The sequence below is a fragment of the Onychomys torridus genome, chromosome 2 (assembly GCF_903995425.1).
Source record: "Onychomys torridus chromosome 2, mOncTor1.1, whole genome shotgun sequence".
In the NCBI taxonomy this organism is placed as follows: domain Eukaryota; kingdom Metazoa; phylum Chordata; class Mammalia; order Rodentia; family Cricetidae; genus Onychomys; species Onychomys torridus.
In genome coordinates, this window is record NC_050444.1 from 26901719 (window position 1) to 26917438 (window position 15720).

Below are 15720 nucleotides of genomic sequence, written 5' to 3' on the forward strand. Positions count from 1 at the left end.
TCAAGAGTTCATTTTGTCTCAGTTTTGAGAGACTAGGAGCTAGACTCCCTGGTAGGCAGACAGATAGGGAGAGGGGGCATGGCTAGGTATAAAGGCAGCAGAGTTCCAAAATGGCCAGCTTCTTCCTCAGCCTCCTGACCCAAGACAGAAGCCTGACAGCTTTTATCTCCTGCAGATGGACTGACCCAACAAGTTCAAGGCCTGATCAAGACATGTCACACAGCAGTAGAGTACCAGTCAGTGCCTGTAGCCCTAAAGTGGAGGACATGTCTTCAGAGGCTGTAAAACCCCAGGCCTGGAGAAAAGACTGGATCTTTTTGGCCTCCTGAGTTCTCCCCTCTGTGAAGCAGAGGGTCCTTTTCTGTGTGCATACTGAACGCACGAGTTTCCTCACCCCCGAGAAATGCCTTTCTTAACCGCTAATTCTGACGGTGGTTGTATGAGATTTGTCTGTCGCTACCTGTTGTGCTTCAGATTTTTCCTACCTTTTAATTCTGTAACTGGCAGAGAAAAGGAACCTAACCCAGACCTCCAGACTGTATCCTTTCCAGGGTACCATCCATCATTGTGGAAAGTTGTATATGTTGGTCGTGTTGTGTTGACCATTGGGAGCAAGATGAATGTGGGCACCCTTTATCCTTTGTATAGTCTAGGCCCCCAGTCTGGAATGGTGTTACCTATACTCAGGGTGCATTTCCCACAGTTGATCTGTTAATGGAAACAGTCTTACAGCTATTCGCAGAACTGTTTCTTGGGGGATTTAAAATCCAGTCAGATTGACAGTGAAGGTTAGCCATCACAGAGAGAGGTTGTAGTTCAGTCTTGGAACAGGGGAGGCAAGTGTCTGTCCAGCTGTGCCACACCCACACTGGTGTTTCTTGGGGACACTGAGCCAGCACAACACCCAGGAGAGCATGAGGTGCATTAGGCTCTCTTCTCAGTGCTGCGTCAAGGGAACCCATTTCTGCAGGAAGCCAGCATCGCCTTTCCCAGAGTGTGCGGGGCCTGTATCCTGTGATGACTGTAAAGCTTGTGTGGCAGCTGAGTGTATAAGCAGGCCATTGTCTTCCACATGTCCGTGGAGGCAGTTCCACCGTCCTGCTCCTGCTTACTTATAGAATATTTTTATTTGCCAGTCACTGAAACAGATCATTCACCTTCTGATGGAACAGTTTGGGGAGTAAGCACATAAGGGATTTTGAGAAGTATTATGCAGGAAAACGTCAAAGGTTTCCATCCTCTGGCACCTTGGATTGAAACAATAAACTTGGAATAACTTAGTACCATGTTGGGTATCAGAAAAGCCAAACTGATTTTTGGTAACTTCATGGTAAAATTAATGGAGCAATGTGTTAGCTGCCTGTCTTGTTGCTATGGCAAAGTACCAGACAGAAGCAAGCTAAGGGAGGGTTTGTGTGGGCTCACAGTTTGTGAGCTCACTCCAGGGAAGCCAAGGGCAGGGACCTGAGGCAGCTGGTCTCTGGAGTCACAGCAGAGAATGATGAATGGCTTTGCTCAGCTAGCGTTCTCCTTTTGATTAAGTCCAGCCTCCAAGCCATAGAATGCCACAGCCCACATTTCAGTAGGTCTTCTATCTCAGGTCACCTATCTAGTAAGTTCCCGCAGACGGGCTGGAGGTTTGTTGCCATGGTGATTCTAAATGCCATCCAGCTGATGAGATCAACATCTCAGGCAGCACCCCCCCCCACACACACACACACATGTAAAGAAGCGTTGGGCCGATCTCCAGGGGAGGCATATCTTTTCTACTCAGCTGTGAAGCAGTGCTGTGAAGTTTTGAGGTCTAGAGTTCACTGCTTTTACAAATGCTACAGCACACCTGTGAAGGAAAGCCACATTTGTCGGAGTGACAACCCATCTGCAGACATGGCTTACTGGTCCTCAGCGGTGCTGCTTCAGCTGCTCCCTAATTGGAAAATGGTCATCTCCCGGGAGGTAGTGTCATTTACTTTGTGTCAACGAAGTACATACATTTTTGCCTCTCGGTTGTGACTTCTCCAAGGAAACAAGTTCACACAAGCTGACTCCAGCCGCCATGATGGCTGCCTCACAGGTTCACGTTTAACTGGCCAGGATGAAATAAGAGCAACCTTGTTGTCTCACTTGGTGATTACCATAGCTGCCCCCATGCCACTGTCGTCTTCCTTGGGTAGGATGTGGGGAATGAAATGAAAAACAAAGGTGGAGGGCTGAGGAGATTGTTCAGTGGTGAAAGCCCACAGTTCAGATCCCCAGAAACCCAGCTAAGTGGCAGGTGCTCGCCTGTGACTTCAGCCTCAGAAGGTGTGGATGGGAAATCCCGAGAGTAGGCTGGCCAGCACGACCTCATCAGGGAGTTAGGTAGAAGAGCAATACAGGAAGATGCCCAGACTCAACCTGGAGCGTTCACATGCATGCACACAACACCCCCCATACACACACACACACACACGCACGCACGCACGCACGCACGCACGCACGCACGCACATACAGACAAGGCGGGAGGGACCCTCAAATTCAAACACCCTGAATGCTTTTCTCGTCTGGTTGCTCTCATGTCAGTGCAGGCTGTTGGGAATGCCCACGTTGTTACTGGAACCATCCCATACCACCGTTCTACTGTCCCCCCACCGATGCCCCAGAGTCACCAGCCACTGCCCCCAGCCACCAGTCTCTTTCATCCACACCCCTGTCAACTATCTCACACCCTCCCTTTTCTGCTCTGCCTTTCCTACCCTCTCTTCTGCATGATGCCAGCTCAGCTGTTGTTTGGCAAGTACTCACCGTATTATGGGGGCCCGTGGAAAGTGCCCGGTGACTCTCAAATCCACATGGAATAAAGGTGAAACATTCCATTGGCACAAGACCCAGGGGAAACAGCTCTGCCCCTCTCCTCTCTCTTTAGAGAACTCATCTAGGGTACCGCAGGCCACCACTGCCGTAGAGATACACTTCTCTCTACTCCCAGAACTAAGTCCTCCTCAACTTCACATCGCCTCAGAAGTCACTCCTCAGAGACATTTAGGCACCACTGTGTCCACAGCTACTACCCTGCATAGCACTTGCCACTATCAGAAATTCTTTATTCCGGGTGCTTGGTTTGTCTGTTGTTCATTCTGCATCACTGGTGCCTGCAGAGCGGCAGCCTGGCTCACCAGCACACCCAAATAGTTGTTGAACAGACCATGAAGAAGGCACCCCTTTCTTCCTGTAATGTATGGCTTTGATTGGGTCACTTGGCCTCTTATATAAATCAAGTAGCAGAACATTGGGTTTTTCCTGAGGATACGTCAGGAAGTCAATGTGGCAGCCTGTAATGCCTTGCTTGGCCATGGGTAGAGTGAGCACAGACAGACAGCTCTTCTTCCTGTTTTACAGAAAATCTTCAGAGGAACTGGACATGGACAAGGTGACTGCGGCAATGGTGCTAACCAGCTTGTCAACCAGCCCTTTGGTCCGGAGCCCTCCTGTGCGACCCAATGGTAAGCCAACCGAGGGTATGGTCTTTGGGAAAGTGCCCATTAGCACCCAGAGCAAGGCCTCGGCCTAGGGATCTCCTTCCTCCCAATGAGAAGCTGTTTCGAATCAGGGGAAATGTGGGGAAATAGAGACCCTGGGCCATCAGCCTCCTCCTCCTCCTAAGACCCTAGCATTCTCATGACCTCACCTAGACAGCCCACATCTACTGAGCTCTCAGACGTGCTTGCTGCCTTCCCAGGACACATCTGTGCAGGACGCATGTTCCTTTTCCCTAGGCAAATGGAGAGCGGTCTAATGAACTTGTTTTCCCAGCATGGATTCTTTTTCACTGAGAGACAGTTGGATCCGGGAACCCACTGAAGATCCAGCAGTTTGTAAAAGCATTATCACCCTTCCTAACCAAGAGAAGTATTTAGTCCACTCATGAATTCAGTATATGTCAGATACCACCTAGGTGATTCGAATGTATCAGTAGGATATAAATAGTGCCCATACTCAGAGAGAGTATACAGTCCCTTTCAGGGGGAAAAAAACAATTCTGTCAGTCATGGCCTCATTGACAGCTAGCATATTGATTGAGCAGTGACTTAACTATCTGCTGAGTATTCTACTTACTTTATCTCAGGGTATTTCTACCAGCAAGTATACGAGATGCTATTATCACCATTTTACAGATAGGTAAACCAAGGCACATTGGACTAATTGGCTTTCAAATGGTAGAGCATTTCTAGTTCCTGTCTTCTGATTCCAGATCTGCCTTCCTAATCGTGGTGTGATATCATTTTACCTAATCTTCATGATGAATTGGGAAAGCAGACAGTGGGAGATGAAGTCGGACAGAGGAGAACAGGAGCTTTATTGTGACAGATCATGTGTGCCTGGCCAGAAGTTTTTCTTCTAAGACTGTGGGAGAGCTGCTAAAGTGATCCACCCAGGTGGTTGAAAATTAGGATTAGAATACTAGGCTGCATATGTGTTTGTATGTATGTACACATGTTTTTAAATATAGACATATACATAGATGAACTTATATATACTGCATAAGCACATGCTTTGAGATGACATGATCATTCTTATTTTAGTGCCTTGGCCTTTTGGAAGCCTCTTGGCAAATGGGTATACCCATATTTGCCTTTCTCACTAGGCAGCATTGCTGGAGGTAAGACTGGGGTACCCCAAAAAAGATTCTAGGAACGAGTTTGAATCCATAGAGGGGAAAAGATACTTTTAAATTAATCGTTATTTTTACTATATGATTCTTTTTTTAATTGAGAACATTTCTCCTGTTCCTTTGTATTTAAAGGTGAAAATGAAAATAAACCTTTTCATACTTCAGTACACACTTCTGTTAGCACAGCAATAGAGCATGTCAGTGTTCATTGATGGTTTAAAAACCCTACTCAGCTAGGCATGATGGCAAATGCGTTTAATCTCAGCACTGAGGAGGCGAAAGCAGATGGAGCTCTGTGAATTAATGAGGCCAGCCTGGCCCACGTAGAGAGACCTTGCTTCAAAATAAATAAATAGATAAATAAATAAAATAAAATCATTTAAAATAGCTACTCAACTACTGAATTTGGAGTCTATCATTTGGTTTACAAAAGGAAGCAAATTTTTAAGTAAGGGAAGCAATTTATAATAATAAAGTCATTAGTTTTTAGGGGAATAAAGTTGTTTTCCAGAATGATGCTGTATCAGTGAGTTTGGGGAACCTGTTGTGATCCCTTTTGTCACTGAGAAGGATTTCTCTGTTAGGAAGTAGCTTTGCAAAGAGCTAAGAGCCCAGCTGGGCCCATCTGCCTGTTTGGCTAATGCTGGCTTAAGATAAGGAAATGCTGCAGCCCAGGAAACACGATGAGTGTTTCTGAAAGATTCATCTAGTGTCAGCTTGTCTTCCTGGCTGAGGAGTGAAGAAAGTATTCACAGACTGGTAACAGATACCCTGCTGACACTGACGTGAGGCGACATAACACACCGTGAGGATGGCTCGTTCTCCTATGGACCGTGACAGCACATCCCTCAGCGTGAACTTCACTTTGCTGTAGGAGTCTGTGGTGGAGTATGTGAGGAGGTGCCGCTGAAGCATGCTGTGTGCCTGAGCATCCCTTCCTCACCCTCAGTCTGCAGGGCAGAAATACTAAACTGGCTTTGTGATGTTAAAAACAACAACATTTAATTCTGCCAGTCTTACCATCTTGAAATGGGCACCTGTCACTTCAGTGTAAAATTTGATGGCTTTTACTAAAGTCTTTGATATCGTTGAGGAATTTGCTGGAAATCTATAACTAGGAAAGGGTAGTGATTTCTCTACAAATACTAGTCTTCTCTTCATCTTTGCTTCCTTAGTAGTTACACAGACACTACTAGTATTTTTTAATGAAACATCATTTTGGGATTCCCCCCCCCCCAATTAGGGTTTTAATACATTCACAATGCACATAAATATGGAAGAGGAATTATCCAGAAAGTAGAATGTATATAAATGCTAATAAGTTTGGGTGTCCTGAAAGAGAAAGGAAATCTACAGTGGTTAAAAGCCTGTACATCCTCCTCTGACGCTAACAGGAAGAAATCTCTGCACTGGACTTCCTCCAGTTAAACTGAGCACCAGTCCAGTCAGTAGGTATTGCCAGTAAATTCTGATGCAGTCCAGCTCAACCACAGAGATAAGAGATGCTCACAGTAGAGGGCCTGCATGCTCTGGAGGACCAAGGACCACTAGGGGACCAGGTCCTGGCCTCAGTCGTCCAGAGTCACTTACTAGTTAGAGAGCAGGTATCTGGACTTGCTGTGCCAGTGTCAGATGGGGACACTTTACTCTGAGTGACAGATGTAACAGCGTTTGAAGCTGCAGATGAGCTCCATTAAGTAGAGGGAATTGGCACGCACAGTATGAGCGCCGAAGTGGAGACTAAGTGGAAAGAAGGAGACTAATAAGAGGGGCCGGAGGGAAGAGGAAGGATTGGAATGAAGTGTAATGACACAGATGTGGAGGAACGCCACTATAAAACCCATTATTTTATACACTAACGTTGAAAATTAAGTTTAAAAGGATAGAAGAGCAGTCAGAAGACACTATTTGTTTTAATAAGCAGTGGGAAGTCATTTTATTGCCAATCTAGAAATTATCAACTCTGATTGATAGAGTCTTAAGTGTTAATCTGGTTTCTTAGACATACATCCCAGGAACCATAGTCACATGAGTAATACCTTTTTTTAAAAAGGAGAATGGAACCGGAGCGAGCAACTTGGTGGTCAGGTAGGAGGATACCACAGGCAGTTTAACACTCAGAAGCCGCACAGCTGCTAAACAAGAAATAACCATTACTTCCTTGTTTTCAGTTCATCTCCACTAGTCCCAAGGAAAGAGCACTGTGCAGTAAAACACACACATCAGAGCCCAGACAGCCCTGCTGCTCTGTGGCTAAAACAACTGCTTGGAAGCTACGTGTGACTGGGTGGGTGACTGTGGGTTACTGCATGCAGCACGGAGGTGCGGACAGGACTCGGACCCCTTCCCCAGAGGCCCTCACTTGCTGTCCCTGTGCTCACAGAGGGCCTCAGCGGGTCCTGGAAGGAGGGTGCACCGTCCAGCAGCAGCAGCAGCGGCTATTGGAGCTGGAGTGCTCCCAGTGACCAGTCCAACCCGTCCACACCCTCGCCACCATTGTCGGCCGACAGCTTCAAGCCCTTCCGCAGCCCGGCGCCGCCTGATGACGGCATCGACGAGGCGGAGGCCAGCAACCTGCTCTTCGATGAGCCCATTCCCAGGAAGAGAAAGGTGGGTGGTGCGCTGGACTCTGCCCCCCAGGGACTGGTGCTTAGTCACTCATGAGAGTGAGCACACACATACACACACACACACACACAAACACACACACACACACACACAAACACACGTTCCGCCTTAGTTGTCTCTGACATTGCCAGTTTCCCTGATTAAAGACAAGATGACTAGCGTACCCATGTGCAATCCCCATCCATATGCATGCCCCCTCCTGTGTATACATTGTCAAGCAGCTCTACCTTGTTTGGAAGCTAAAATACTGGACTGAGACTTCCTGTGACTAAATGCTCTTAAAATATAACCAGTATTTTTTTCTCTTTTCTGCTTCCGTCAGCCCAAAAGGCTTTGTTCAGTTTGACCCAACTAGATATGTAAAAGGTAACACATAAATGTGTATGCTTCCATCCTGAAAAGTATGCTTACTAAACAAAAATGTAATGAAGCGCTAAATATTGGGCTCAGTAGTTTAGCTGACTATACAACTATTTGGTCCTTACAGAAGTGCTATATAGAAATTGGGGTTCTGGGATATTTTTATTAAGAGCCACAATCCAAAGCCATAGTCTTTTTGTTCTCTTCTGGAATCTTTGATTTGTTATCATCATTTTCAGAGTCTGGATTTTTTCAACATTTATTCACTTACGTGGTATGTGTTTGAGTGTGCATGTAGAGGTTACACCACAGCTTGAGGGAGTTGGTTCTCCCCTTCTACCCTGTGGGTTCTGGGGATTGCACTTGGATTTGGGAGCAAGTGCCTTTTCCCACTGAGCCATTCACAGTGACCCTTCGCCCTCCATTTTATAGAAGCATTTTTATTTCCTAGGCGACAGCAACACTGCTCCTAAACCTAGAGAACATTTCAGCATCATTTGACAATGATGTGATACGGACATTATATGCTGGTTTTAAATTGTATGCTGTGGGATGTCATGATTCTTAATGATGACCCATAAACAAACCCAGGCCTTGAGGATGCATTGCAACCTTGTCCTCCCCTGAATGCATTTGGAGAGGAAAATAAAGAGGTGGCGTTGGTCCAGCACCCTCCCTGCCTCCATCAGCATAACTCAGAGCATGCAGAGTGAGTAGGACAGCAGTTCTGTCCGGGTATGCCCCAAGAAATAGGGCCATCTTTACCCAGAGAAGAGGGCCTTTGTGCAGCATCCTGCTTCCCTGGAGGAAGTGTCCTGGAGAGTCCGGTTTATGCAAGGGCACGCCATGAGACCCTGGGACTCACTTGACAGTCAAGGAGCTCTAGCACTTGGATCCATGGATAGCTGCAGACAAGATTGACAGCTGCCTAGAGCTGAACTCTTGTTTATCTGCCATTCCAAGGGTATACGGGCGAGCAGTCCAGATCCATCGGTGTGGACAGTGTTGTGGCGAGATCTTCTAGAACAGTGGCCCTCCAATGCTTTCAAAGTACATTAATGATCACCTATCACAGATGCATTTATAATATGCTGTAGACCCAGAAGTCAGGTTCTTCCCTTTTGGTTAGGCTGTGTCGGTCTGGCTCAGACAGAGTCTACAGACACCAGCAAAATTAGCAAACAGTTGAGTCACCAAAGGAAAAGAGAAGAAAGCCTCATCACAAAGTGGGTGAAGTACTTGCTTTGCAAGCATGGGGACCAGAGTTCACATCTTCAGAACTAATGTGAAGATGGACATAGTAATGTGCATCCATAATCCTAGTGCTCTGATAGCAAGATGGGAGACGGAGACAGGAGAATCTCTGAAACCTCACAGGCCAGCTACTGTGGTGTAGACAGCAGTAAACAAGAGGCCCTGATGGGGTCTCAAACATGATGAGATGATGAGGGGCAAGGACTGACACCCAGGTTGTCCTCTGACCTCCACCATGGCATGCACACACCCATACACATGCAATTTAATCCGCCTGTTTGAAGGGCGCAGGCTTCCTTCACAGAAGACTAGGTGGTAGACATGAACGGGTCATAGACATGAACGGGTCAGTTAGAACTATGTTGATTCTTTATTGGTGTTTTCTTCCTTCACACTCAGCCTTGCCAGTGATGAGGGAACTGATAGTCACTAATGTTTTGCTGCCTTGGCCTTTTGTACTCAAAATTATTTTGAGTAGTAAAAAATAGCAAGAAAACAGGACAGCTACTATTCATCTCTTTGTTTACTTTGGTGAACTGGTATCTATTGAGCACCATCAGGCAAAATGCTGGACACCCTGGAAGCAAGGGACAGCTGCTTTACTCAGAGGTGGGCAGGGGTTGATGTGTGAAAATACTAGACTAATTTTGAGAGACAAAAGCTGTCTTCAAATGTTGTTGCAGGATGCAAGCACTGTCACTGGGGTCTTTGACATTTCAAACCATGTCTCAGAAGGTCTCTACAGAACTCACTGAGCTTCCTGCGATGCCACTTTTTTGTCACAGTCTCTCCTACCCTTTCTTTCTGGACCGAATGGCTTCTACAAAAATGGGCTCTTCTGTCATCAATAAATTGTGACCTTAAAATATATATATCAGCATTTGCACATGTATCCAGGGAGTGGGCACCAAGAAATGTACCTCCTGGGCATCACAGAAATGTCAGAATTTGCCAGAGAGGAGATGGGAACTCCAGATGTGTGCATTGATAACCAAGCTCAGCAGTACCATTTGGGAAATGGGGAAAAAGGAATATTCCATAGCACATCTGTGTATGAGCAGAAAACAATGAGGATGCAGAGTCACCCTCTGTGCTTCAGTAACCCGTCTCCCAGCTATGCCCCAGTATCTGTAATCACTGGGGATGAGAACTGACTACCAAGTGTCCAAGTTGCCAAACTGAAGAAATAATTACTTGGCCTGAGCACATCTGTTCTTGTTGATGGAGCTTCCTAAGTTCATCTTATTTTCCTACCTGTTCTTTTAGATTCTTAGTATCCATTTGAACCCTTGGTCTTTGCAATGGTCCCATATCCAGTGCGGGTTGTTTGAGAAATTTCTAGACCAGATTCTTCCAGTATGGGAGTCTTAGTTGACTGGTAGGCCATGAGTCACTCTAATGAGAGATGAGCATCATTACTCTTTAACTAGCAAGACAGGAGAGCATATGCTGGATGTAGGGTCAGCATTGTCCTCTCGGGTTTTCATTCCAGCTGTGTACTTACGTGTGAGTGCATGCTGTAGAGTGTATTTCTTACTATGGCTTATCATTCAGAAAGTTTGGAAGCACCTGATCCATGTTAAAAAGAGATAATGTGATGCATTGGTAAATCCAAGTGCCATGATCAAAAGTCCAATGAGCCACACTCCAGCCTTAGCACTATTGTTCTGAGAACCTCAGAAAGCCATCACCTTCTTGGTTGTAAACCTGCCAGTGTGTATAGCACACCTCTTAAAGGACAGTTGTAAAGTTGTTAACTGTGATCCCATGTAATGGAACATGGGACTGTTTTAACAGACCTTGCATGAGCTACAAACACAGCAGAAGCCACCTTCACTGCACATAGGTATGGCTCCTAGTTATGAACTCCAGCTGATCTTTCTGACCTCCTGCAGGCGCTCACCACTAACTCTCGTGGATCCATTTGTGTAAAGAAGTTCAAAGTGTGAGTTGCCTCGCATAGACAATGCAGCATTTCATTCAGTCATACCCCAGATCTCTGATACAACCTTACTCCCATTTTGCAGAGGATGCTCGCTGAAATGTGTGTATTGCCCAAGGTTGTGTTGCGTATATCGTGGCAAAAGTACAGTGAGCTTAGCAGAAATCATAAAGATGGTGCTCTTGAGGCAAAATGAGCTGGAGAGTCCACTGATCCCTCGCAGCCCACAAAGGAGAATGGCATGTGGGCAGCGTAATCAGACCCCACTGGACCAACACTACACGGCCAGGTGTCAGCAAAGCGTTGAAGGTGCAGAAGGACATTGAATGCAGAGAGGGACTCAGACCCTTTTCCTACATGGAGCATCCATTCCTCATCCACAACAGTGAAAATGTGAGAGAGACGCCAGGCTCTCCCGGCTCTTCAAGTCAGCTGGCCAGCTTTGGGGGAGGGGGCACATTCTAGCAGACTTTCCCCCCTGGTTTCAGGTAGCTTCCAACTTCTACAGAATGTGATTGGGACTTTGAAGAGGTTGTAGTTCCTGTCATGACCACAAGGTGATGCAATGACCCAAAGTATGGGCACTCTGGTAGTCTGCCCATGAGAAAACCAGTTCTATAGAAGGCTAGGAATTCACTCTCAGTTCCACAAGACCTCCTGGAAAACCCAAAGTGCTGCTAAGGAAAATGCCAGATTCCTGGTTCCACCAGATGTAGAGTCTGTGCATTCTGAAGTTGGGGTGTCACCTCTGAAGGTACCATGTTGATGGGACTGTTGTATTGATTACGTGAAGAGATGGGAAGAGCAATAAATGCAGCCACTAACACTGGGCTGTGGGTTCACCCTTGGCTACTGAGTGAGTGGGGAGCTTGAAAATCCTGGGTATGGAGAGAAGAGAGCACTTGCCTCCGTCTGATCCTGTATTGATAGAACCAGTGCCAAGTGGCTCAGGGTGACTTGAGGCCTTCCCTCAGTCACCCAGTGCACCTTTGGTTGATGTGAGCAACCCCCAGCAGTGCATTAACTGAGAGTAGCCCTGGCAGAAACTGGAAGTACATCAGGAAACCTGACTCAGGACTCCACTTTCCAGACCGTGAGCAGCACCTCAGAGCCACTTACAGATTCTGATTTCCATCACTTTGATTTGTTTTGTGGGTGGGATGCCCACGACAGTTGGACCTGGGTGCAGGGAGAAGGTCTGTGCTAACACAGGAGCTCCAGTATCTGTGAGGTCTTATGCCAGAAGTTAAAAGTACTTGTTACACTCTTCATCTATGTACCAGGAGCAACAAAGTACCCGTAAAGACAGGGAGGGGAGTGTGCAGTCTGGATGTCTGTATATGGTTCGCTGGAATGGCACAGATCACCAGGATTAGCCCAACTGATTAGCCAGGGAGAGGATCAAGTGCAAATAAGAGATCTAGGCTAACAGGATGCTGGACTGGCCAGCCATGTGGTCTATACTGAGGGTGCTGGAGCCCCAAGGACCTCAGACATCATCTACTGTCATCCTGACCTTTCTATATGCAAGAACCATTCAACCTCACCTAGGAGTGAACAGGTGACCTCAAGGATGAAACTTACTTCTAGAATCCATGGATTAAGAAAATACATGACGCCAGGTGGTATTAATCCCAGCACTCGGGAGGCACAGCCAAGCGGATCTCTGTGAGTTCGAGGCCAGCCTGGGCTACCAAGTGAGTTCCAGGAAAGGCACAAAGCTACACAGAGAAACCCTGTCTTGAAAAACCAAAAAATTTAAAAAAATAAAAATAAAAAAAGAATACATGACAAGGGATCTCTCTTAGCTCAGGAACCTGCTTGTTAGGGAAAAATACCTTAAATCCATCTTTACTGAGTATAGATTTCACAAACTAACACGAGCTCACCTTTGGTGTACAATTCTGTGGCCTTTGACTAATGTCTTCCCCCAGGTCACCACTACTCTAACTGACCAAGGCCAACACTCCTGTGACCCTCGGGCAGCATGGTTACCTCTACCCTGGACAGGCGACCATCAGTACATTTCTGCTGCTACAGGGCTGGCTATCATAGGACTGAGGGAGCGTGGAAACATGCAGCGTACACACTAAGTGCCAAGTTCTGGCAATAGGAATGCGCTCTCCTTGCCAGTGGAAATGCAACATGGTATAACTACTTTGAAAAACAGTTTGGCAGCTCCTCACAAAGTTAAATATATGCTAACCATACGACCCAGCAACTCAACTGTTGCATATGTATTTACCTAAGAGATCAGAAAACACATGTCCACAAAAAGACTTACAGACAAATGTTCATCACAGCTTTATTCATTATCACCCCAAACCGGAAACAACGCAAATGTCCGCCAGCAGGCACATGGGAAAAGAAGTTATGGCATATTCATAGTAGAACACCACACTGCCAGAAAAGGAGGAAAAGCTGCCGGTTACCAGGGTGGTGAGTTAATTTCAAAGTCGTCATGCCGTAGAGAAAGAAGGCACAGACGAATACATTCCATGTGCACATACAGAGGCCTTGATTGTTGGTTGTCATTAAGACAGTCTCACTTCAAGGCCAAGTGAGCCTTGAACTCATGTAACCAAGGATGACCTGATTGACTGAGTGGTAGGATTACAGGAGTATGCCCATGTGCCCATTATACATTCTGGGGATTAGCCCAAGGCTTTGCACGTGCTAGGCAAACACTACCAACTGAGCCACATTCTTCTGATACATTCATCACAACCTCAGCAACAAACAGTGCATGTGGGTGGGGGTTACCTAATCTGTGCTTGGCAAGTTTGAATTCATTCATTACTTTGAATTAACATCATGTTCCTGCTAATTTCATTTAATGTGCTCATTTTACAAATAAAGGAGGGGAGTCCATAAACATAAACTCACATGTATAAGGCTACTTTCTCAGGTAAGAATATAGCTGGAACTCTTTAAGGTAGCTTTTTCCTTAGCTTTTGGCCCTGTAAGGATCTCAGTGGCCCTGCCTTCCCTGATGGAGCCCTAGAGACAAGCTGAGAAGGGTGTGTAGTACAGCACATTTACCTGCCCTCCTTTGCTCAGAGACCTGATTTACAATTTAGAAATTTAGACAAAGTATACACACACATACCCACATACTTGTATATGCCCCAAATCACCATATATTATAATAATAATAATGCATCCCTCAGAGTCTCCAGTGCATCAGAAAAGCCAATATGATATTGCCAAGGCTGCAGCACTATGGTGGTGTTCACATAACTTCTGGATTGTTGCTTTAATCCAGTGTGTTCCTAAGCATGTCATATCATACTTCAGAATCAAGCCATGTCCCCACCCCTGGGACCGAAAGCTACCTCTGACAACCATCCTGTGAGTTGTCCTGAGTACCTGTCTAGATTTTATCAGGAAAATAGGAATCAGTCCATATAGCCCAGGTATGAAACCACTTTAAGAGTGTGGCCAGGTATAAATGGCACATGCCTTTAATCCCAGCATGGGGGTGGGAGGTTGCAGAGGCAGAGGCAGACAGGTCTCTGTGAGTTTGAGGCCAGCCTGGTCTACACATAGTGAGTTCCAGAACAGGCAGAATTACATAGTGAGGCCCTGTCTTGGGGAACAAAAATAGGATTGTGGGTTGGGGTGGTAGTCCCAGCACTTAGGAACATAAGACAGGAGGATCTCAAGTTCAAGCCCAGCCTGGACTACCCAACAAAATACTAACTCAGAAAAAATAAATAAATAGAAAAAAAGACTGAGAGCTGAGGTCAAAGGTTGTAGCCCAGGGCATTTAGTATTCAAGTCAGCTGCCCTTGTAAAGCATCTCTAGAATTTCTCTACAATCCTCAGCACCAGGCAGGTAATCTAAAGAGCTTGCCAAGAAACATCTACATGTCTCATGTAGGACATGTTTAAAATTCAGAGTTTGCAGTGGTCTGGTGTGCCTGGCCTCTGGGGGGGGGGGGCATTGTAACATTAGACGAGGCAAGGAGGTGGCAATTGCAGCTAACAGGGGCCTCCCTCAGCCCTTCTCTGTCGTCCTTCAGCTGCTCTTTGTGAAGAAGGCCTTTTGCGAGCCTTCAAGTCAGCTGACATTGACTTTGATGTTCAGCAAAAGTGCTTTCCACTGGGGCGAATTTTCAGCTGTTGCCCCATGCATTTGTGGGCATCACATCTGTTGGAGCCCTGAGGAGAGGCCAAGGTTGAGCACAGATGGGCCGTTCACACTCGGCCGCAGTGGCTTGGCCGGCAGCTCTGCTTGGTTTGGCTTCCTCCAGACTGCTTGGACCGTGCAGCAATTTGGGCGTTGTTTATTTAGCTATTTTTTTCGTGTTCTCCTCCTCCTGTGGCTTGCCTTTGCTCCTGCATAACAGCAAGTAGTCTGTTTGTGGACAGAGGGTTGATTTCAGCTGGCTAGAGTGAGGGGACCTTGAAAAGATTTAAACTGCCATTAAGTGGCTTTGGCCTTGAGGGGAGCACGCCCTTGGCCAGTGTGGAGCAAAGCTGGCTGCCCAGGTCCATTGAAGCTGAGATGATCCTTCCATTATGTTTGGTTTTCTCTAAATTTAGGTAAGCAGTATTAGTCAAGTCAAGTCTTTGTTTTGTTTTGCTGGTTTTGTTTTTTTTGTTTTTTTTTTTAAGGCAGGATCTCGCTGTGTAGTCCTGACTGGCCTGGAACTCAATGTGTAGACCATCCTGGCTTCAAACTCACAGGGATCCATATACCTGTGCCTTCTGAGTGCTAGGATTAAAGGTGTGTGTCAGGACGCCCAGACAAGAAATAATTAAAAGTTACCAGTTTAATAAATAATTAAAATAAATAGTTCAATGTTAAAAATAGGTAGCTATGGACCTCACTGTAGATTGCTTCCCTGGCACACTCAGGCCCTGGGACTCAGCACCAAG

At 46.3% G+C, this 15720-nt stretch overlaps 1 protein-coding gene across 1 annotated transcript in view; it reads left to right on the plus strand.

The window, feature by feature from the left end:
• Znf704 (zinc finger protein 704) overlaps positions 1-15720 on the plus strand; it is a 198260-nt gene that overhangs the window by 150195 nt on the left and 32345 nt on the right. The window contains exons 3-4 of the mRNA XM_036177672.1: positions 3380-3483; positions 7036-7262. Of these exons, the coding sequence (XP_036033565.1) occupies positions 3380-3483; positions 7036-7262 (331 nt within the window). The remainder of the gene's footprint in view (positions 1-3379; positions 3484-7035; positions 7263-15720) is intronic.